This window comes from Zonotrichia leucophrys, chromosome 2, assembly GCF_028769735.1.
Source record: "Zonotrichia leucophrys gambelii isolate GWCS_2022_RI chromosome 2, RI_Zleu_2.0, whole genome shotgun sequence".
Taxonomy (NCBI): Eukaryota; Metazoa; Chordata; class Aves; order Passeriformes; family Passerellidae; genus Zonotrichia; species Zonotrichia leucophrys.
The window spans coordinates 745,007-766,139 of NC_088171.1; the positions used below are offsets into that span (position 1 = coordinate 745,007).

Genomic DNA, 21,133 nt, shown 5'->3' on the forward strand with positions numbered 1-21,133 from the left:
CAGGAGAGCTGGAGAGGGACTGGGGACAAGGATGGAGGGACAGGACACAGGGAATGGCTCCCAGTGCCACAGGGCAGGGATGGATGGGAGATTGGGAATTGGGAATTCCTGGCTGGGATGGAATTCCCAGAGCAGCTGTGGCTGCCCTGGATCCCTGGCAGTGCCCAAGGCCAGGCTGGAGCACCTGGGACAGTGGAGGTGTCCCTGCCATGGCAGGGGTGGCACTGGGTGGGCTCTGAGGTGTCCCTGCCATGGCTGGGGTGGCACTGGGTGGGATTTGAGGTCTCTCCACTCCAAGCAGCCTGGGATTCTCACAGGGATCTGGTGCCCTGATGGAATGCCCTGCTCCAGCAATCCACCCCTCTCCAAGACAAGGCCAGGGGTGAGAGCAGCCACCAGCTGGGAGCTGCAGGCTCAGTTCTGCTCCAGGTCAGGTCACAGAGGTTTGAAACCCAAGGATTTCCTTTCCAATATGAGCAGAATTCCCTGACCAGCAGCTGCTCTGGGAGGTTACTGGAGCTCTCAGGAGGATCTGCCAGAACTCCTCCAAGGGAATCAGGGATCCTGCTGCTCTGTGCCCAGGGAGGAGCCCCAGGACAGCCCAGCCCAGATCCTGCCAGGTCCCACATCCCCGGCTCAGGGACACCCTCCAAAGGTCACTCACAGACCCTGATTGGGTTTTCTCAGGAGTAAAGTTACTACAGCTTTAATCAGCAGTCCTTGCTTGCTCAGAACTGAGCTGAGCTGAAATTTATTTCACAGAATGCCCTGGAAATCTGCTGTTTGTTACCAGCTGTGGTTCCTGACCTGAGATCCAAACTGTCCCACGCTCAGGGAAGGGTCTGTTGGTAGCACTTCAGCAGGAGCTGGGTTTGCACCTTGGGATTGCACTCAGAGAGCCAAGCACAGACTCTGGAGCCAGAAATAAACTTTGGGGTTTGGCTCAGTGGGGACTGAGCCCCAGCTCTTGTTAGCTTGTGTGTCCCTGCCCACATCCCAGAGCAGCCAAGCAGGACAGGCCAAAGGCCAGGGGAGCACAGGGACACTCCAAACTCCTTCCCAAACCTCCTTCACCCACACATTGCCTGCACTTTGTGAAATCCACTCTGTTCTGCTGTCTTGGAACAGAAAACTTGCTCAGAGGTTGGACTCCATGGTCTTGGGGATCTTTTCCAACCTCAGTGGTTCTGAGAGTGGGAAATACTAAACAAAAACCATCCAACCCTTTTGCCCAGGAACTGCACTGTTTGTGTTTCTGGTGAGCAGCAACTGCAGCTGCTGCTTTTGGGCATGGACAGGAATGATCTCCATGGGCAGAGGGCAGGGTGGGCAGCCAGGGGCCACTGGGGTGGGGTGGCACAGCACAGTGTCCACCCTGCAGTGTCCCTGCCAGGCTGGACAGGGCAGGCAGCAGCCTGGGACAGGGAAGGTGTCCCTGCCATGGCAGGGGTGGCACTCAATCATCCTTCCCAACCCAAACCATCCCATGGCCATCCCCTCCTAAAATTTAATCAGGAATTGTTTCTAAACCACAGCACTTGTCCACAGGATCCTGCAAGCTCCACCTGAAGGCCCAGACCAGAACAGACCTTCCAGACAGACCCAGCTGGGAATCCAACACTGGGAATTCTATCCCAAGTGATCACCACAACTACCTGAGCAAGGAAACATTTTGAAGAGGTCACTAACACCACAGTGCTCCAAAGGGAGGGGGAAGATACAAAAATGAATAAAAGAAAATCATCCACACTGCCTGTGCTGGAGGGCTGGGAATGCTCTCCTGGAGCTGCTCTGGGAGCATTTGGAGCCTGGGAATGAGCTTTTGGTTCAGAACATGCAGAATAAAGAGCTGCTTAGGGAGCTGAGCAAGGAGCAAAAGTGCAGTGGTGAAAGGAGGGTGTGGGAGAGGAGGAGAGGAGAGGAGAGGAGAGGAGAGGAGAGGAGAGGGGAGGAGAGGAGAGGAGGAGGAGGAGGAGAGAGAGGAGAGGAGAGGAGAGGAGAGGAGAGGAGAGGAGAGGAGGAGAGGAGAGGAGAGAGAGGAGAGGAGAGGAGAGAGGAGAGGAGAGAGAGGAGAGGAGAGGAGAGGAGAGGAGAGAGAGGAGAGGAGAGGAGAGGAGAGGAGAGGAGAGGAAAGCAGGGACAGAGCTGTGCCCAGGGCTGGGAATGGCTGGCAGTGCAGAGGGAAGGACAGGATGGTGACTCATGAGCAGAAGGACACTCCATGACACAGTTCATGAGGCAAGGCAGGACCCCCACATGCCAGCCCCATTTCTGCAGCCTGGAGGAGCAGGGAAGGCCCCTGTGAGGCTCCTGAAAGGCTCAGCAAGGTAAAGGTGGCAGCACTGAGGTGGTTTCTGAAATACAGCTCCTTGGAGAGCATGGCCAGGGAAATGCCAGCAGCTGCTCCAGAGCTGCCACAGGGGGGCCAAGGGCCCTTCTGGGACAGCACCAGGGGAACAGGCAGCAGGAACAGAATCAGGGCTCCAAACCCCCCGAGGGCTCCCCATGGACACCAGGGCTCCAGGCCAGCATTCCCAGGTATCCTGTGGGAGCATTTCCATGGGAAACACTCCCATAAACACAGTGTAAATCATGGAAACAGCAGAGAGCCACAAATCCCAAACCCCCAGAGCAGGGATGTGGGAAGGCAGCCTGGGTTCAGTGGCACATGTGTGACTTCAGCATCTCTGGCCACCCTGGCAGCCAGCCTGGAGGGAAGCAGGTGTCAGGAACCCACATTTGGCTGCCACTTGCAAAGATCTGTGGAAAAATCAGTCATGGAGAGGTTCAGGCAGCTGGCCATGGAGTTCCCAGGAGGAGTGGCCCCAGCTGGCTCCACAGGCAGGTCCTGAGCAGGGTTTGTGTCACTGGGCACCTCAGCAGATATGGTAGATGGACATCCCTGCTTGGGAACCAGGATATTTAAACATCTCAGAACAAACTTCCTTGGGCTCAGGTCCTTCAGTGCCTTTGAAACCACCCAAACTTTGCATTGCTGACCCAGCCCTGTGCCAAACCAGGCCAGGTTTGTCAGGGCAGCACAGATCTGCCCCAGGGACTGAGCCCCCTGCTCGTGCTCTCCCAGCCTGCAGGGGCTGGACAGAGAACCTGGCTTACCTGGCAGACACCTGGAGCACCCCACACCCCAAACCAAGCTGCAGACACCACCAGATTAACTTTCTATTTTAATAAGCTCAGCCCTGCTGCCAGAGATACCGGCAGCCTTTAAATTTAGAAATTAATCTCAGCTCAAAGGTTAAGTCCCAGAGTCTTTGCCTGCTCCAAAGAACCTTTTATGAAACAAGGAGTGAATGAGTGTGGCTCCAGCTGGCCCTGGGAGCCAGGGGAGAGTTACAGGCACTGCCAGGCCATGATGGATCTGCTCTGGGGATGGAGGCTCCAGGCAGGTCAGGGGTGAGCTCAGCCCCAGGACCAGGCACATCCTCACCCCTGTGTGGTCACAGACAGCCCAGGGAGCAGAAACGGCCCAGAGAACAGGAATGGCCCAGGGAGCAGGACCAGCCCAGGGAGCAGAAACGGCCCAGGGTACAGGACCAGCCCAGGGAGCAGGACCAGCCCAGGGAGCAGGACCAGCCCACGGAGCAGGACCAGCCCAGGGTACAGGACCAGCCCAGGGAGCAGGACCAGCCCAGAGAACAGGAACAGCCCAGGGAGCAGGACCAGCCCAGGGAGCAGGACCAGCCCAGAGAATCGGACCAGCCCAGGGACCAGAAACAGCCCAGAGAACAGGAATGGCCCAGAGAACAGGAATGGCCCAGGGTACAGGAATGGCCCAGGGTACAGGACCAGCCCAGGGAACAGGACCAGCCCAGGGAGCAGGACCAGCCCAGGGAACAGGAACAGCCCAGGGAGCAGGACCAGCCCAGGGAGCAGAAACGGCCCAGGATACAGGACCAGCCCAGGGTACAGGAATGGCCCAGGGAGCAGGACCAGCCCAGGGAGCAGGACCAGCCCAGGGTACAGGACCAGCCCAGGGAGCAGGACCAGCCCAGGGAGCAGGACCAGCCCAGGGAGCAGGATCAGCCCACAGAGCAGGACCAGCCCAGGGAGCAGGACCAGCCCAGGAGCAGCTGAACACTGGAACAAACCCCACAGCTCAGCCTGGCAGCCCCAGAGCAGGGCAGGAATCCTCCAGGCTGTGCCCAGGAGCTCTGCCACGGCTCCTGCCTGCAGCACAGCACTCCTGGGGCTGGCACCCCCAGCACAGCACAGAGAAGCAGTCAGCAGACACAGAGCTTGCCCAGACCCATACTTACATTCCCACCTCCAGGGACATGCTTAATATTGTCCTTGGAACCACACTTGGACTGAACATGGCTGTAGTTCGCTTTTTTGGAGACTATCTGGACCTGGAACGTCACAGAACGGAGACAACACAAGGGAAGAGGACTGGTTAGAGATGGCATTCTGCAGGGCACCCGGGCTCCTGGGCACCAGGGACCCTGAGGAGCTGGGCCCAGAGCTGGGGAAGGCACCAAGGAGAGAGTGAGAGACAGTGAAGGACAGGAGGCTGCACAGACAGTGTTAGTGCCAGGCTGGGAGTGCCCAGGGACCCTGCAGAGCCCTGGGTGGGGGGGTGGGCTGGGGCTGCCCAGGGCTGGAAACCCCCTGGGGCAGGGAGCCAGCCCAGAGGGGTGGGATGGGACTGCCCAGGGCCTGGAAACCTCCCTGGGGCAGGGAGAGCCAGCCCAGAGGGGTGGGAAGGGACTGCCCAAGGCATGGAAAACCCCCTGGGGCAGATCCAGCCAGCCCAGAGGGGTGGGATGGGACTGTCCATGACCCTGGAAACCTCCCTGGGGCAGGGAGAGCCAGCCCAGAGGGGTGGGATGGGACTGTCCATGACCCTGGAAACCTCCCTGGGGCAGGGAGAGCCAGCCCAGAGGGGTGGGATGGGGCTGCCCAGGGCACAGAAACCCCTCTGGAGCAGGGAGAGCCAGGTGGGATGGGACTGTCCATGGCCCAGGAGGCTCCTGGGAGGTTTCCAGTGCCAGCTGGCCAGAGCAGGGAGAGGCAGCCCTGGGAGCCAGCACTCCCAGCACACTGTGAGCTGCTCCATGCCCACAGCTGGGCTGGCTCCAGCCCTGGACAATGTCCCTCCATAGCCCTGGGCAGGACAGCTGGCTCTGAGGAACATTCTGCTACTGAAGGTGGTCACACCTTCAGCTGAATGGCCTCAGATGAGTCTCAGGTTAATGAAATTGTTTCTCCTTCACACTGACTCAGATGAAGGGTGTGAGAATGTGGTTGGAGGTGGTTTGGCAGTGCTGGGGATGGCTGGACTCCATGATCTCACAGGGCTTCTCCAGCCTCGGTGAGTGTGTGATTTTTAAGGCAAGAGGAGAGGTTTGGGTGAGCTCTGCTCACAGCAGTAGCTGGGTTAGACACCAGTGTTCACAGAGGTTAGTTACAACACAGGTTTAGTCTGGAGCTGAGTTATTCACCACAGCACAAGCAGGCCCCAGCTGGATCCTGGCTCCCACACGGTGACAAGCTTGGAGCACAGCAGGGATCACCCAACACTCTCAGCTGGGCAGGCTCCCAGAGCTCCTCAGCCAGGTCAGAAAGGCTGGGAACAGCAACAGCAGCTCTGGGAACACACCTGTGCCATGGAGGGTGGGCTGCTTCACTGACTCCCTACAGGTACAAACCCTGCTCATTCCTGACCATTCCTGCCTGGCAATACTGGAATTAATCTGTGGCACTCCCACCTCACGCCATCCACCTGGACTTTGGAGTAACCCATCCAGTGGTGATGGCCTAAGGCTTGGAGTTACAGAGTTTTGGTACAACTGGGCTGGGAGTATTGCAGGGAAGATGTGAATTCCTACATATTGTGCACTCCTAAAAGGAGCAGCTGTGAACTCAACCCCTCTGCCTCGTTACAAACTGGTTCTGTGTGTGGAGAACTGGTTTAAGGGAAGCCCTCTGACTCCAAGTTAAGCCTGTATTAACCTGGCAGTGAAACAGGAGGACTCTGCTCTGCCAACCTCTCCAGCAGCAGCGGAGAGGGTCCCTCCCTGGAGGAGCTTCCCTGGGAACATCTCAGGGTGCAGGGGAGAGAAGGGGAGGTGTCTGTGCAAGGACAGTGCCACTGACAGGAGAGAGCAGGACAGCTGGAGAGGAGGGACAGTGACTCAAAATGGAAACGTTTTCCTTCATCTCCCCCAGAGAAAAGTGTGAAAGCAACTCACTTTCCCATTGGGCTGTTTGGGGACCCCCTCTTTTGCTGCCACTTTAGGAGCCACCTTAGAGCCCGCGCTGGGCTCAGAGCTGGGCGCGGCGCCGGCTGACTCTGGCCTTTTCTCTACCTTCCCCTGGATGGAGACAAAGGGATGATTTCACCAGCAAAGGCACAACTTGGGCAGGAGCACGGGAACACAAGAGCTGCTGCACAGAGACCCAGGAGCACTCCCTGCCTGCTGACTCCCAGGCCAAGGATCAGCCCATGCCCGGGAGCGGTGACACCAAGGGCACAGCAGTGCCCAGCCCGGGGCACAGAGCAAGGATTCACTTCTCTAAAAGCTCCTGGTGCCCTCCCTCAGGATCCAGGCAACCCCAGGACAATGATCCTGCCAAAAAAATCCAACCAAATCCCTGGGGAGCCCAAGAGCAGAGCAGGAGCAGCTCCTTCTCGTGGAGAAGGTCTGGAGGTGAGGACACCCAGGGCTGCTCTGGGGCTCTGCTGGACACACACCCCGAGCTCCCAGCTCAGGTTCCCACCCAGCCTCGCTGCACTCAGCCTTGGAGCTCAACAGCTCCTTTAGTTTTTATCTACCAAAAGGCAGGTGCACCCAGAGAGTCCAGCTGAGCAGAAAAATCAAAGGAAAATTTACAGGTTTCACAAAAATTCAGCAACTACCTGAGGATATCTATGGTTTTGCTAGTTTAGATGCAGGGAAGTGCAGCAGGACCTGCATTTTTGGGGGGGCTCAGCATAAATCTTGTGTTTCACTAACCTACAGACCAGTGAACAAAAAAACTCCAACACTACAACAATTCTCAGACTCTAAAAACAGCTCAGTGTGGACAGGACTACAAAAAGGACAATTTGCTTAACAAGGCAGTTGTTAGGATTTAATAACCCTATGAAAATATGTAGAAGATGAAGGACAGTGCAATTAAATGCAAATGCAAGTCCCCTGAGCTGACAGAACGAGGGCTGTGCTGTGCTGCTGCCCAGCCAGGAGCTGCTGCCTCTGAGGATAAATCCATGCTGCATCGATGCTGTCTGGGACACACAGCACCCAGCCAGGAGTGCCCTTGACTTTAATGTGCCTGAGAGCAGATTAAAGCTCTCCCAGCATGGAACGTGCTCCCTTGGCAGCAGATTAAAGTTCTGGGCCGGGTTATTCAGCACCACAGAGCTGCAGCAAAGAGAATGGAAAGATCTGTGTCCCCCTGGGGGGGAGGCACAGCCCTCTGGCTGCTGCTGGCACACGTGGCCAGGCCAAGGCTGGCCTTACACAACAGCTAAGCAGGGCTCTGTGGTTCTGCTTGGCCATTTGTTCAGCAGGGGCTGCAGGTGGATCCCACCTTTGTCCTTTCCGTGGGACACACTGATGGTGGAAGTGCCCCCTAAGGGCTTTAGGAGGCAATGAGAGCCCCAAGTTTTCTCTCTGGTAATGGTTTTCCAGCACTGCCCTCTCCTCATGCCCACCATGGAGGGGGTCCCAAAAGACTCGTTCCATGTCAGCTTTGGGCCTGAGGAGTTGGGCAGGGAAAGGTGCTGTGCAATCCAGGTTTCCCTCATCCTAGTGCACTACCCCACCTTCTGTACCATTCAGCAGGCAGTTCCTCCACCCAAGGGCAAAGGGCAGGACTATGGACAGGACTGAGGGTGTTTCTGTGCCAGGCTTGGGGCAGGAGAGCAGCAGCAGTGGAGCTCTGGGTTCTGCTGTGGAGCAGGGCTGGCTCAGGGGCGGCTCCCGCGCTCTGCCCAAGCAGGACCCAGCGAGGAGCCGAGAGAGCAGTGAGGACACAGCCACCATCCCGCAGAGCCGGCACAGAGCCCGGAGCAGGCAGGGCGGGCAGGGAGGGCAGGGCAGGGCTCACCTTTCCCCCGCCGGGCTGGTGTTTGATGTTGTCGGTGGAGCCCACCTTGGAGCGGACGTGGCGCAGGTCGGGCCCGGCGGCGCTGGCGGGGCGCGGGGCTCGGGCCGCGGGCCCGGTGCTGCCTTTGCTGCCCGCTGCGGCCTTGCCCGCGGCTCTCTTGGCGTCCGCGGACACCGTGGAGGCCGTGGCGGCTTTGGGGGCGGCGGCTTTGGGCTTGGGCCGGCTGGGGGCCGTGCCCGGCACGCTGGAGGCCGCGGTGGAAGGAGTGGTGGCGCTGCTCTTGGTGGTGCTGCCCGGGGCGCTCTTGGGGCGGCTGGAATCGCCTGTGGGATCGCGGGGAGGGAAGGGGAGAGCAGGGTCAGGTACAGAACTGCCTCGGACACACAGAACGGCCTGAGACACACAGAACTGCCTCAGACACACAGAACGGCCTCAGACACACAGAACTGCCTCAGACACACAGAACTGCCTCAGTCACACAGAACTGCCTCAGTCACACAGAACTGCCTCAGTCAGAACTGCCTCAGTCACACAGAACTGCCTCACAGAACTGACTCAGTCAGAACTGCCTCAGTGACACAGAACTGCCTCAGTCACACAGAACTGCCCCTCAGTCACAACTGCCTCAGTCACACAGAACTGCCTCAGTCAGAACTGCCTCAGTCACAGAACTGCCTCAGACACAGAACTGCCCCAGACACACAGAACGGCCTCAGTCACACAGAACCATCTCAGTCACACAGAACTGCCTCAGTCAGAACTGCCTCAGTCACACAGAACTGCCCCAGACACACAGAACGGCCTCAGTCAGAACTGCCTCAGTCACACAGAACTGCCTCAGTCACACAGAACTGCCTCAGTCACACAGAACTGCCTCAGTCAGAACTGCCTCAGTCACAGAACTGCCTCAGACACACAGAACTGCCTCAGTCAGAACTGCCTCAGTCACACAGAACTGCCTGAAACACACAGAACTGCCTCAGTCACACAGAACGGCCTCAGTCACAGAACTGCCTCAGTCAGAACTGCCTCAGTCACACAGAGCTGCCTCAGACACCAGCCCAGCACGGGCTGGGACCCCAAAGATCAGTTCATCCCAGCCGTGCCGTGGCAGGGACGCCTTCACTGTCCCAGGTGCTCCATGTCCCATCCAGCCCAGCCTGGGACACCCCCATTCCCAGAGATGTACAGGGACCCCATAATGACCCCAGCCCCAGACACCGGGGATTGGATTCAGATTGAGGAAACAGCCTCAGGCTGTGCCAGGAGAGGTTCAGGTGGATATTGGGAATATTCCTTCCTGGAAAGGGCTCTCCAGCCCTGGCCCAGCTGCCCAGGGCAGTGGTGGTTCCCCATCGCTGGAGGGATGTGGCACCCACGTGGATGTGGCACTGGGGACATGGTCAGTGCTGGGGACAGGGGCTCCATGGCCTTGCAGGGTTTCCCCAGCCGGATTTCCCAGAGCCCAGGTGAGGAGGGAGGTGAGGTTACCTGAGGGAGACTTGGCAGGAGGTTTCTTGGCATCTGCCGGCTTCGCGTCCGTCTTGATGGCTGCCAACACAAACACAGCAGTCAGGGGAGATCCCTGCACGTTCCAGCCTGGAACCAGCCCAGGATTCACTGTTCCCTGGGAGCACCTGCAGCCTGGGCAGCTCCTGCTGCCACCAGAACCCCTCGTGTTCGGCAGCCAGAGCACCAATCCTTGTCCAAGGATCCTCACTCGGTCACACCACACACCTGGGGATGGGCTGCATTTTCTTTCTCCTCACATTACCTTCCTGGGTCTGACAGCACTCACTGGGAGTATTTTAATCCTGCCCCATCTTCATTTCTTAAACAAAAAACCAACCAAGCAAAAAACCCTACCCCAAAACATTTCCTTTCTTTAAAAAGGAACAAAAGCAGCCCCACATTTGTCCTTGCCCAACCTTGCTCTCATTGCCAGACCAGTCCTGCCCTGTGCCAATTTTCTTGCACAGGAGTTATTGCACATATTTTGGCTGCTATTTAAATTGTATAAACCCAAAAATCAATCCCTAAACTGAGCTGCCTTTGGGCAAAGCCCAACGATCATGACCTGATTACACTGCACAGAGGACACTCTAAACCAGGGATGCAGCCACACTTCCCCAAGCAGGAGAAAGACAAACACCAAATTGATCAAGGCAAAAACCATGGACTGAAAAAAAGAAATGGGACTTTATTTTAAGGAAGTCTTTGATAATGAAATTGGAGGGGCTTTACTATCAGTGATGAGCACGTTTGGGTAAATTCTGCTTCATTTCAACGGCCAAAGGAAGGCAACATTGAAAAGAAATAATAAATGGAAAAGACCCAAGTTAGAAATTAGGAAAACCCTCATTTTTTAATATTTAATTTCCATTAAGTCTCAGATTTTTTAGATACACTCCAGCAGCTGTCAGGGTCCTTTATGGAATATCAATACCAAAAAGACCAAGGGGAAGAGGCAGATAACTACAGGCCAAGTTAGTCTGGATCATTCCACCCTGACTTTGCTAAAAGCATTCAATTAAACACCCCAGATAAGATTCCAGCTAATGAGGTGAAACCCATTTGGATAATTTAATAAGGCCTAAAGGATGGATACATAATTAATAGCAAACACTTCAAACAAGGGGCTGGCAAATCAACCTAATTTCATTCCTCGAGACCACAACTTTAATTGGGGAAACTGCACAGACAGAACAGCCTTAGGTTTGTGTAAAAGGGAGAGGAATATTATGTTACATTAATATACAGAGATGTTCTGTCTGCTGGTGTCAGTGGGGAGCCAAATGCTGAACACTTCTCTCTGTGTGAACATGAGGTGCTGAAAACCCAGAGAGAGCCCCTGGGACAAGGGTCTGTGTGACAGACTTTGATCTGTGCCTGATCTGAAGGGCTGAGCGTGGTCTTGTACAAACATTAAAGTCATTTCCACAGGGAGGGGGCAAAAACTAATGAAGAAATAAAATTAAAAATCAAAACATCAAGCCCCACATAACCCTCGGCTCTCCTTTAGCAGAGAAAATGACTGACCTGAAAATACCTGAAAAAGTGGAACTATGTAATGCCAAATCTGGCCTTTACACACAGATTTTGTGTGAGGCAATGACTGAAATTGATGGCAGCTGCGACCCCAGAGCTGTGAGCCCAAGAGCTCCAGGTGTTCCCACCCACATCTCACTCAAACCCAATCCCACCAAACCAAACCAAACAAAACCAAACGAAACCCAACCCAACCAAACCCAACTCAATCCAACCAAACCAAACCACACCAAACCCAACCAAACCAAACCCATCCCAACCAAACCAAATAAAACCAAACGAAACCAAACCCACTGAAACCAAATCCAACCAAACCAAACCAAATGAAACCCAACCCAACCAAACCAATAAAACCAAACGAAACCAAACCCAATGAAACCAAATCCAACCAAACCCAACCAACCAAACCAAACCCAACCCAACCAAACCAAATAAAACCAAACGAAACCAAACCCACTGAAACCAAATCCAACCAAACCAAACCAAATGAAACCCAACCCAACCAAACTCAACCAACCCAAACCAAACCAAACCAAACCAAACCAAACCAAACCAAACCAACCCAACCTAACCCAACCAAACCAAACCAAACCAAACCAAACCAAACCAAACCAAACTCAACCAAACCAAACCAAACTCAACTCTGAGCACTGGGCTCATGGCTCCCTTGAGGCCCCAGGGCACCTTCCACCCTCTGTCCCAGCCCTGCTTCCACCTGACCCAGAACAGGACCCCTGCCCTTCCCATTCCTGCCTTCCCTGTGCATTTCCAGACCCAGATTTCTCAGCCTGCCCATGGAGTCCCTCCAGCTGACCTCATCCTCCCTCACCCCAGGCCCTGCCTGTGGCCTGGCAGGTCCCACCACGCTCCTGGTGCCACAGCCCCTTGCCCTGCACCTCCTGCCTCTTGGAACAGCTCCCTGCAGCTCTGCATCGCTGCCTCCGTCTCCTTTCAGCAGCAAACACTGCTTTGTTTGTGGGGCAGCAGGAATGAGCCCAACTCATTAGAACAGATCCTGCATTCCCGGGCTCCCATTTGCCTCCAAGACCACACAAAATGAGTTTGACTCACAAAATGAGTTTATCAGACAGGATATGTGGCTCTTGGAACACCTTCTCTACACTTGATTAATTAGATTTTCCCCCAGAACATAAAGTCTGGGATGTCCATCAGGCCAAATCCATCCCAGCACACCTAAAACATGACAATTCTTTTGGGAAAGCTGGGATAGGAATCCATGCTTTGGGATTCAAACCAAACTGTGTCATTTTACACTTTTATTGACAAATTTTGCCACTGAGGCCCAGCCATTTGAAAAGACTTGAGAAGACTTGACTATAATCTTATCTAATGTTAAATCTCTCAAGTTCCATTAAGAGGAGTGAGAACAGTGTTAGTTTAGCTAAAACACTGCTCAGGTTTCCTGTGGAACTCATGGGAAGTTCCCTCTTTAGCAGCAGCACGAGTGGGACACAGTTTTTGGATGAAGCTGATGTGATTTCAGCTCCAAATTCTTCCTGCTCTACTAAAAATCCTCCACTTCTGCTCTACCCTTTTGGATTTCCCACACCAGTTCAGGTGTTTCAAGTCCTCTTCTGAAGATTTGCTTTTTTGAACTTTTATTTAGTGTTTATTCTGTTCCTATGGCAAAATATAGAAGGAATGGAATGCCCACTCTTAAATCAAGTGTGTCCAGTAATCGCATTAAACCTGGATTGCACACAGCTGATGGAGGTTGGCCCTGAAGGGAATTTGAAAGAGGAAGCCCTGGAGAGAACACTTGAGCCACTGTCAGAGTCCAGGCAATGATGGAGAGGCTTCTGAACACTTCCAGAGATGAGGACTCCACAGCTGGGCCAGGGCTGGAGAGCCTTTTCCAGGAGGAACATTCCCAATATCCACCTGAGCCTCCACCAGCTGGGCCAGGGCTGGAGAGCCTTTTCCAGGAGGAACATTCCAGTATCCACCTGAGCCCCCACCAGCTGTGCCAGGGCTGGAGAGCCTTTTCCAGGAGGAACATTCCCAATATCTACCTGAGCCTCTACCAGCTGTGCCAGGGCTGGAGAGCCCCTTCCAGGAGGAACATTCCCAATATCCACCTGAGCCTCCACCAGCTGGGCCAGGGCTGGAGAGCCTTTTCCAGGAGGAACATTCCCAATATCCACCTGAGCCTCCACCAGCTGGGCCAGGGCTGGAGAGCCTTTTCCAGGAGGAACATTCCCAGTATCCACCTGAGCCTCCACCAGCTGGGCCAGGGCTGGAGAGCCTTTTCCAGGAGGAACATTCCCAATATCTACCTGAGCCCCCACCAGCTGTGCCAGGGCTGGAGAGCCTTTTCCAGGAGGAACATTCCAGTATCCACCTGAGCCTCCACCAGCTGGGCCAGGGCTGGAGAGGCTTTCCAGGAGGAACATTCCCAATATCCATCTGAGCCTCCACCAGCTGTGCCAGGGCTGGAGAGCCTTTTCCAGGAGGAACATTCCAGTATCCACCTGAGCCTCCACCAGCTGGGCCAGGGCTGGAGAGCCTTTGAGCCTCCACCAGCTGGGCCAGGGCTGGAGAGCCTTTTCCAGGAGGAACATTCCAGTATCCACCCGAGCGTGCCCTGCCCAGCCTGAGGCCGTTCCCTCTGCCCCTGCCCCTGTTCCCCAGCTGTGCCCTGTGCCAGGAGCTGTGCAGAGCCCCCGGTGCTGCCCAGGCTGGAGGCTGCAGGTGCTGCAGGATGGGAATCCCCAGGGAAGGGGCAGCACTCACACGTCGGCCTCTTGGGAGGAGTGGGCGCCGTGGTTTTGGCAGCGGCCGCTGCCGTCACCGGGGACGGCGCCGTGGTCCGGGGAGCAGCAGAGGAGCTCCTGGAAGGAGTTTTGGGGGTGGTGGAGGGTGCAGCCTTGGAGAGGGAGGTTTTCTTCTCCGCGGGCTTCGCATCCGCGACCTGCAAGGGAGCGAGCGGCGTCAGAGCGGCCCCGGCAGAGCCCGGGCCAGGAGGGGCTGGAAGGAACAGGAATCCCTGAAATGCCTCAGCACTTAATGAAGCCTGGCACTGCTGAAAGGTTATAATGCAATTAAAATATAATTGAGACGTGCAGAAGCGAGTGGTGGTGTGGAGGGCAGGACACGGAGCACGGACGCTGCAGAGGAGCAGCTCCCACCCGGGGCTGGTCAGCTCTGGTGTGTGGGGGCCTCTCCTGCTGGGGAGCAGGTTTTGATTTCTGGATCAAATGGAACCAGCAGAACACCAGCAATGCTCCTGGGAGAGATTCCCACCCTTCAGGAGCACCAATGCCCCCTAAGCTGGAATTTGTTTTAACAGCAGGGACATGAGAATCAGGCGTCCACAGCTCATCCCTCACTGGGAAAACTCTTTCCTGCTGTCTCTGCTCAGGCACTTGTTTGTCAACTGCCTGATCTCTGAGGTATGAAAATACTGAATTAATATTATTTTATCAAAAAGATACAAAAACTTGAACCAAACCAAAGTCACCAGCTCAGAGAAAAGTACAGTTTTACACCTGGGCTTTCATTTGCCTTCTGTTATTTTTAGTTACTTCTAAAGACACTCAAATGCAGTAACTTGAGCTTAATACAGCAGGAGTGGTGGTGTTCAGCCATCAGTGAAAGCTTCTGAAATGGATTTGATGTTCCCTTTTAAACCTGAGTTCCCCTACTCTCTCAGATCACAAGTTAACAAAGGGATCATTCAAGGGACACCTCCCACTTCTGACACACAGGGATTCCCTGCTTATCTGGAAGATGCAACACTGTCCATGAATCCTCTCTTTTGGGGATTTACACATCTCCAGAGTTTTCTAAGTGTTATCAATCCTCTCTGTGCAGTTCTGCAGTGACCACACATCATAACATGACCATTGGTGGGAAATAAGGAGTGTTCACATGGCTTTGTTTTTCTTCAATATTCATATCAGATGTCCCTAGTCAGGCTTCCCATGTTCTTGTCTGGATTTAGGAGTTGTACACAGAAAGAATTCCTGGCTGGGAGGGTGGGGAGGGGCTGGGATGGAATTCCCAGAGCAGCTGTGGCTGCCCCTGGATCCCTGGAATGTCCAAGGCCAGGCTGGACAGGGCTTGGGTCACTCTGGGATAGTGGGAGCTGTCCCTGCCATGGCAGGGGTGGGATGGGATGGGATGGGATGGGGAATGGAGGATGGGGATGGGATGGGAATGGAATGGGATGGGATGGGATGGGATGGGATGGGATGGGTTGGATGTGAGATGGGAATGGGATGGGGGATGGGATGGGATGGGATGGGATGGGATGGGATGGGATGGGATGGGATGGGATGGGATGGGATGGGATGGGATGGGATGGGATGGGATGGGTGGGATGGGATGGGATGGGATGGGATGGGATGGGATGGGATGGGTGGGATGGGATGGGATGGGATGGGAGGGATGGGATGGGATGGGTTGAAGGATGGGATGGGATGGGATGGGATGGGATGGGATGGGATGGGAATGGGAATGGGGATGGGAATGGGGATGGGATGGGCTTTAAGGTCCCTCCCAGCCCAACCCAGCCTGGGATCCCTGACTCACGGCAGCTCATCAGCACCATCTCAGCACTACACTCAGGTTTAATTCTCCTCTGTGGTGACACAGTTCAGTGCCAGGGACACTGAGTGCCCCTCCTGATCTCACCTAGCCCAGCAACTCTGCCCTGCCCCGTGGCTGAGGGCCGGCAGCCTGCCCTGCAGCGAGCCCTGGTGCCCCCAGCGCCAGGCAGTTCTTACCTTTGGTTTAGTCTCTTTTGGAGTGAGGGTGGAGGGACGGGTGCTGCTGGTGCCGGGGCGTTTGGAGGTGCTGCCTGGAGCAGGAGCTGCACTCGGGCTCGTGGGCTTTTTGTTTGTGCCCGGGGTGGCCGAGCTGGGCCGCTTGGGGCTGCTGCTGCCCGACGGCTTGGCCTTGGCTGCCGCCGCCTTGGCAGAGGAGGAGGATGCAGCAGGCTTTAGGGTTGGGCCAAAAAGCAAAATCCAGGATAAAACCAAAGAAATACAACAAAAAATAGCGCATTGTAAACCAAAACACTGAGCTGCAACAACAGAAAAGTGATATTTTAAAGGAAAATAATAATAATAATAATAATAATAATAATAATAATAATAATAATTTTCTGTTTTCTGAGTGCAACAAAGACCAAAATGCAGCAGCCTCTGGAGCTGGGGGTGTTCTGCCATTCAATTCCAAACCAACAGATTTATTTCAGCAGCATGGAAAGCAACAGAAGGAATGGCTGGTAAAGCTGGATTAGTAATTGGGCGCTCCTGGCATCCAGGGCTACGTGCAATCCACGGCCGTGGCTTTCCAATTATGGGCACGCAGGGATTGCAGCTCCAAATCCCCTGGGATCAGCTCCCGTGGTCACACGGGCAGGGCCTGGAGGGGACAGAGCCCCTGCCCCCCACCCTGCTGGGGACACTGGGGGGACCCTGCTGTGTGCTGGGGGCTCCTGAGAGCACAGCTCCAAAGCCAGAGGGGCTGAGCAGGGCTCTGAAATGGGCTGGGAAAGACTCCCAGAGTATGGCTGAGCACAGGGGTTACTACACGTTTACTCCATGTTTACTACTGTTACAGTCACTGCAGCAGGCAGGAATTCACTGAAATGGAGTTTGCACACTTTGATCAGAGTTTGCCACGGGCAGCTCCGAACTGGGCGGGTTTGCTGCAGGGGCAGCTCAGAAAACAGAAGCGTGGCTGGCACAGCTGAGGAAGCAGAAAAGCTGGGAAATAAATGAAAGCCCTGGGAGCAGAGATGGGAGCAGGGAACAGCTCCTACCTTGGTCTTCTTCTCGGGGCTGGGGGGCAGCTCCTTGTTGGGGGGAGCTGAGATGTCGTTCCCACTCACGGCCTCGGCTGCTTTGGGCTCCTCTGCCTTGCCTGGGGGAAGGAAGGCACATCTGTGAGTTTAAGCTTTTTATTTTTTTAAGATATGTTTTTTAGTTTGCTGTTATTCAACACAGCAGCAGCAGGAGACAGAACTGACACAGCACAGGTTGGTGTTAGTGGAAAAGTTCCTGAACCCCAGAATACCTGCAGGAGGAAAGATTTTCCCTGTAAAAGGACAGGTTCATCCAGGTGCTGTTAGATTCCAATTTCTCACATTATCCCAGTGGGAAAAGCCAGCCAGCAGATGTAGGAAACCTGTGGTTTACTTTAAATAGCAAATCTTCTCATCTTTAAGTTGTTACAAGGAATTGTTGGAACGTTCATGGTGAAGTCCAGGTTTTACACTTATCCTGGAGTGGGGCTCTGTTCCCAGCTATCCCCATTGTTACAGCTGCTCCTGCTCAACCTTTCCTCTGCCCACATCCACACCTGGAGCCCTCAGGGAGCAGCCAAAGGGAGCAACAGGAAAAGTCACACAGATCACAGGTGCCAGCCCTGATCCAGCAGCACAAGGAGCTGGAGCTGCTGGACAGATCCAGAGAGGCCCCAGAGCTGCTCAGGGCTGGAGCCAGGCTGGGAGAGCTGGGAATGCTCCCCTGGAGAGGAGAAGCTCCAGGGAGAGCTCAGAGCCCCTGGCAGGGCCTGGAGGGGCTCCAGGAGAGCTGGAGAGGGACTGGGGACAGGGATGGAGGGACAGGACACAGGGAATGGCTTTAGCTGAAGGAAGGTACATTTAGATTGTTTATTAAGAGGAAATTCTTTGCTGTGAGGGTGGGCAGGCCCTGGCACAGGGTGCCCAGAGCAGCTGTGGCTGCCCCTGGATCCCTGGCAGTGCCCAAGGCCAGGCTGAACAGGGCTTGGAGCAGCCTGGGACAGTGGAAGGTGTCCCTGCCATGGCAGGGGTGGGATGGGATGGGATGGATGGATGGGATGGGATGGGATGGATGGATGGGATGGGATGGATGGATGGATGGGATGGGATGGGATGGGATGGGATGTGGGATGGGATGGGATGGGATGGGGGGATGGGATGGGATGGGATGGGATGGGATGGGATGGGATGGGATGGGATGGATGGGATGGGATGGGATGGGATGGGATGGATGGGATGGGATGGGGTGGGCTCAGTGCATCTTTCATCCAAACACTCAGGATTCCACAAGAGAGGACCATGGGATCCATATCTGGCAGAAATGGACCCTCATGGAGGCTGTGTTACAGCCCAGAGCTCAGAGCCAGTTCCAAGTAGTGCCATTGTTCCTTCTGGCCATTGTCACACTGGCTGGGGACAGGGAACACACCCAGGCTGTTCCCTGAGGGCCAGGAGAGCAGCACCCCCTCCTTGTGTCCTCTGCAAAGCCAGAACCCAGACCAGCCCCAGCACTGCCCTCCAACCCAACAAATCCTTCACTGAGGAGCAGTTTCCCCACGTTTTCTCCCCAAATTCCCTGAACTCCCACAGCAGCAAGCAGCAGCTTCCCTACAAATCCCTTCCAAGCCCTCCTTCCCCAGGGTGCAGCTGCACAACCCTCCTGCCCTGGGCTGGATCCTGCCAGGATCCTGTGCCAAGAGCCCAGCATGAATTCCTGCAGCATCTCCCCTGTCATCTGGGGATTCAAATCCAGCCTTATCCGTGTTGGACGCTGCTTTTTATAACCCTGAACAGATTGTGACAAGGCCAGGCTAAGGATTCCAGCAGTAAACAGCCTGTTCTCCACATCTTTTGGAAATTGCAGTTTCTGTTCCCTGCTTTCCTGCCTGTCAGACTTGACAGGAGTGTCTCAGGGGATGCCTCAGTCCTGGTACGAGGCAGGAAAATAAAATCACCCCGTGCCTCCCTCCCACCAGAGTATGGGGTGTTGTTGTTGTGTTCTGGCTCCAGGGTAAGCTCAGGATAAGCTTTTTTCCCCTGAATTGGTTTAACCCCTTCCTGCCCATCTGGCCTTCCAGTTTTGCAGCACTGGCTGAGCATCCTGGGCACATAAGAGAGTTGTGAAGGAAGACCAGCAAAATATAGATGTTGAACACCTGCTTTAATGCAAAATCCTTGGGAATTGTGTCTGTTCACCTGGAAAACCTGTTTTTATTGCAGCTGATCTGTATTGGCTGCTCTCTGATTCCTCCCCTGCATTTCAATAATCCTTTCTCTTCTCCTGGTTTCACCTGTCAGGTCCATGCACAGCAATGCCAGCAGCAGCAGCTGTCAGCAGTTCCCTCTCCTGAAACACAACTCCTGCCCATTCCCTTCTCTCTGCTCCCACAACTGCTTCGTTTGGAGTCCTACCAGTCTCAAATATCGCCCACATCAAGGTGACTTCCAGTGGTAAAAGCTGCTGTCATGAATTATTTCAGCTAATTCAGCACCAACATTAAACCTCTGCCTGATGAGGGGCTGCAGCACCCGTGACAAGAATTCCCAGCATCAGGGAGTGCTCCTCAAATCCTGCAACATCCAGAGGGTCAGGATCTGAACTCCAGCAGCTCCCACATTTCTGAACCAGTGACAGCATGAATTTCAGGTTATTTCATGTTGCTTACTAGAAGGTGAATAAAAACCAGGACAGGACACAGGGAATGGCTTCCCACTGCCACAGGGTAAGGTCAAATGGGATATGGGGAAGGAATTGCTCCCTGGGAGGGTGGGGAGGCCCCAGAATAGAATCCCCAGAGCAGCTGAGGCTGCCCCTGCATCCCTGAAGTGTCCAGGGCCAGGCTGGACAGGGCTGGGAGCACCTGGGACAGTGGGAGGTGTCCCTGCCATGGCAGGGCTGGCACTGGATGGGCTTTGAGGTCCCTCCAACCTAAACCATTCCATGATATTATTATTATTATTATTATTATTATTATTATTATTATTATTATTATTATTATTATTATTATTATTCAGGAAACTGAGTAGAGACCTCCCCTATTTGAGGGGCCACAACTCAGGCTCCATCTCTCAGAGACTCTGACATTCCAGGACACACAACCCTGCCCCATCCCCCAGGGACTACAGAAGGAGAGCTTTGGGGTTTAATATTCATTTGTCCTGTGCTCATCAGGACATTTCTCTCATTCATGGTTTAATTACGAGGCTGTTCTCAGAGCAGAGAACTGGCACCATTTCCTAGTTACAGGGAATATTAGGCAAAGCTGCCAAGCCTTAATCAAATTTGTTCATTAGGCTGCAAGAATTATTTAGGAGACTTTTCAGTTTGCCTGCGTCCCCAGGCAGAGGAGAAGGCCTGGAAGAGGTTTGAAAGGCATTGGGTTGGAGCTGCTGTGCCCTGAGCTGAGTCAGCAGCACCAGGGCAGCGCCGCCAGGGCCAGGGGCTTCAAGGAGCAGGGAAGGACATTGCCATCTGCCATCCCCACGATCCCTGCAGGCACAGCCAGCAGCAGCTCCTCCCCACACTGAGGGCAGTGTGCTGCTGCCAGGGCCTCCATCCCCTCCCTGTCCTCACCTCCTGCTCCTCATGGGGAAAACCACAATTCTTGGCATGCCCCAACAGTTTCCAAGAGAAACGCTGCAAGAAATGATTCCTAGCACTTTTCCTATCATGATTCCTATCAATAAATCACTCCTAGCATTTTCTCTGTCATGATTCCTATCAATAAATCATCCCTGTCATGATTTCTATCAAGAAATTATTCCTATCATGATTCCTAGCACTTTTCCTATCATGATTCCTAACAATAAATCACTCCTAGCATTTTTCCTGTCATGATTCCTATCAATAAATTCTTCAGATTCATCAGTAATTTTTCCTATCATGATTCCTATCAATAAATCATTCCTATCATTTTTCCTATCATGATTCCTATCAAGAAACGATTCCTAGCATTTTTCCTATCATGATTCCTATCAAGAAATCATTCCTATCATTTCTCCTATCATGATTCCTATCAAGAAATCATTCCTGTAATTTTTCCTATCATGATTCCTAACAATAAATCATTCCTATCCTTTGCCTATCACGATTCCTATCAATAAATCATTCCTGTCATGATTCCTATCAATAAATCACTCCTATCATTTTTCCTATCACAATTCCTATCAGTAAATCATTCCTATCATTTCTCCTATCATGATTCCTACCAATAAATCATTCCTATCATGATGAAGCTC

General features: G+C 54.1%; 1 protein-coding gene across 11 annotated transcripts in view; it reads right to left on the reverse strand.

Moving 5' to 3' along the window:
- Positions 1 to 21,133, reverse strand: part of MAP4 (microtubule associated protein 4) — a 155,690-nt gene that overhangs the window by 7,624 nt on the left and 126,933 nt on the right. For 6 of the 11 annotated variants that reach the window (XR_010439036.1, XR_010439035.1, XM_064703711.1 and 3 more), the window contains 7 exons: positions 16,913 to 17,013; positions 15,870 to 16,082; positions 13,876 to 14,053; positions 9,565 to 9,624; positions 8,074 to 8,396; positions 6,213 to 6,335; positions 4,278 to 4,370 (listed from right to left, as the gene is read on the reverse strand). Coding sequence is in view for 9 of the 11 variants with exons in the window: in XM_064703711.1 (XP_064559781.1) it covers positions 4,278 to 4,370; positions 6,213 to 6,335; positions 8,074 to 8,396; positions 9,565 to 9,624; positions 13,876 to 14,053; positions 15,870 to 16,082; positions 16,913 to 17,013 (1,091 nt within the window). In the remaining 2 variants the exon portion in view is untranslated. The remainder of the gene's footprint in view (positions 1 to 4,277; positions 4,371 to 6,212; positions 6,336 to 8,073; positions 8,397 to 9,564; positions 9,625 to 13,875; positions 14,054 to 15,869; positions 16,083 to 16,912; positions 17,014 to 21,133) is intronic. The other 5 variants (XM_064703712.1, XM_064703717.1, XM_064703715.1 and 2 more) reach the window with 3 other exon arrangements.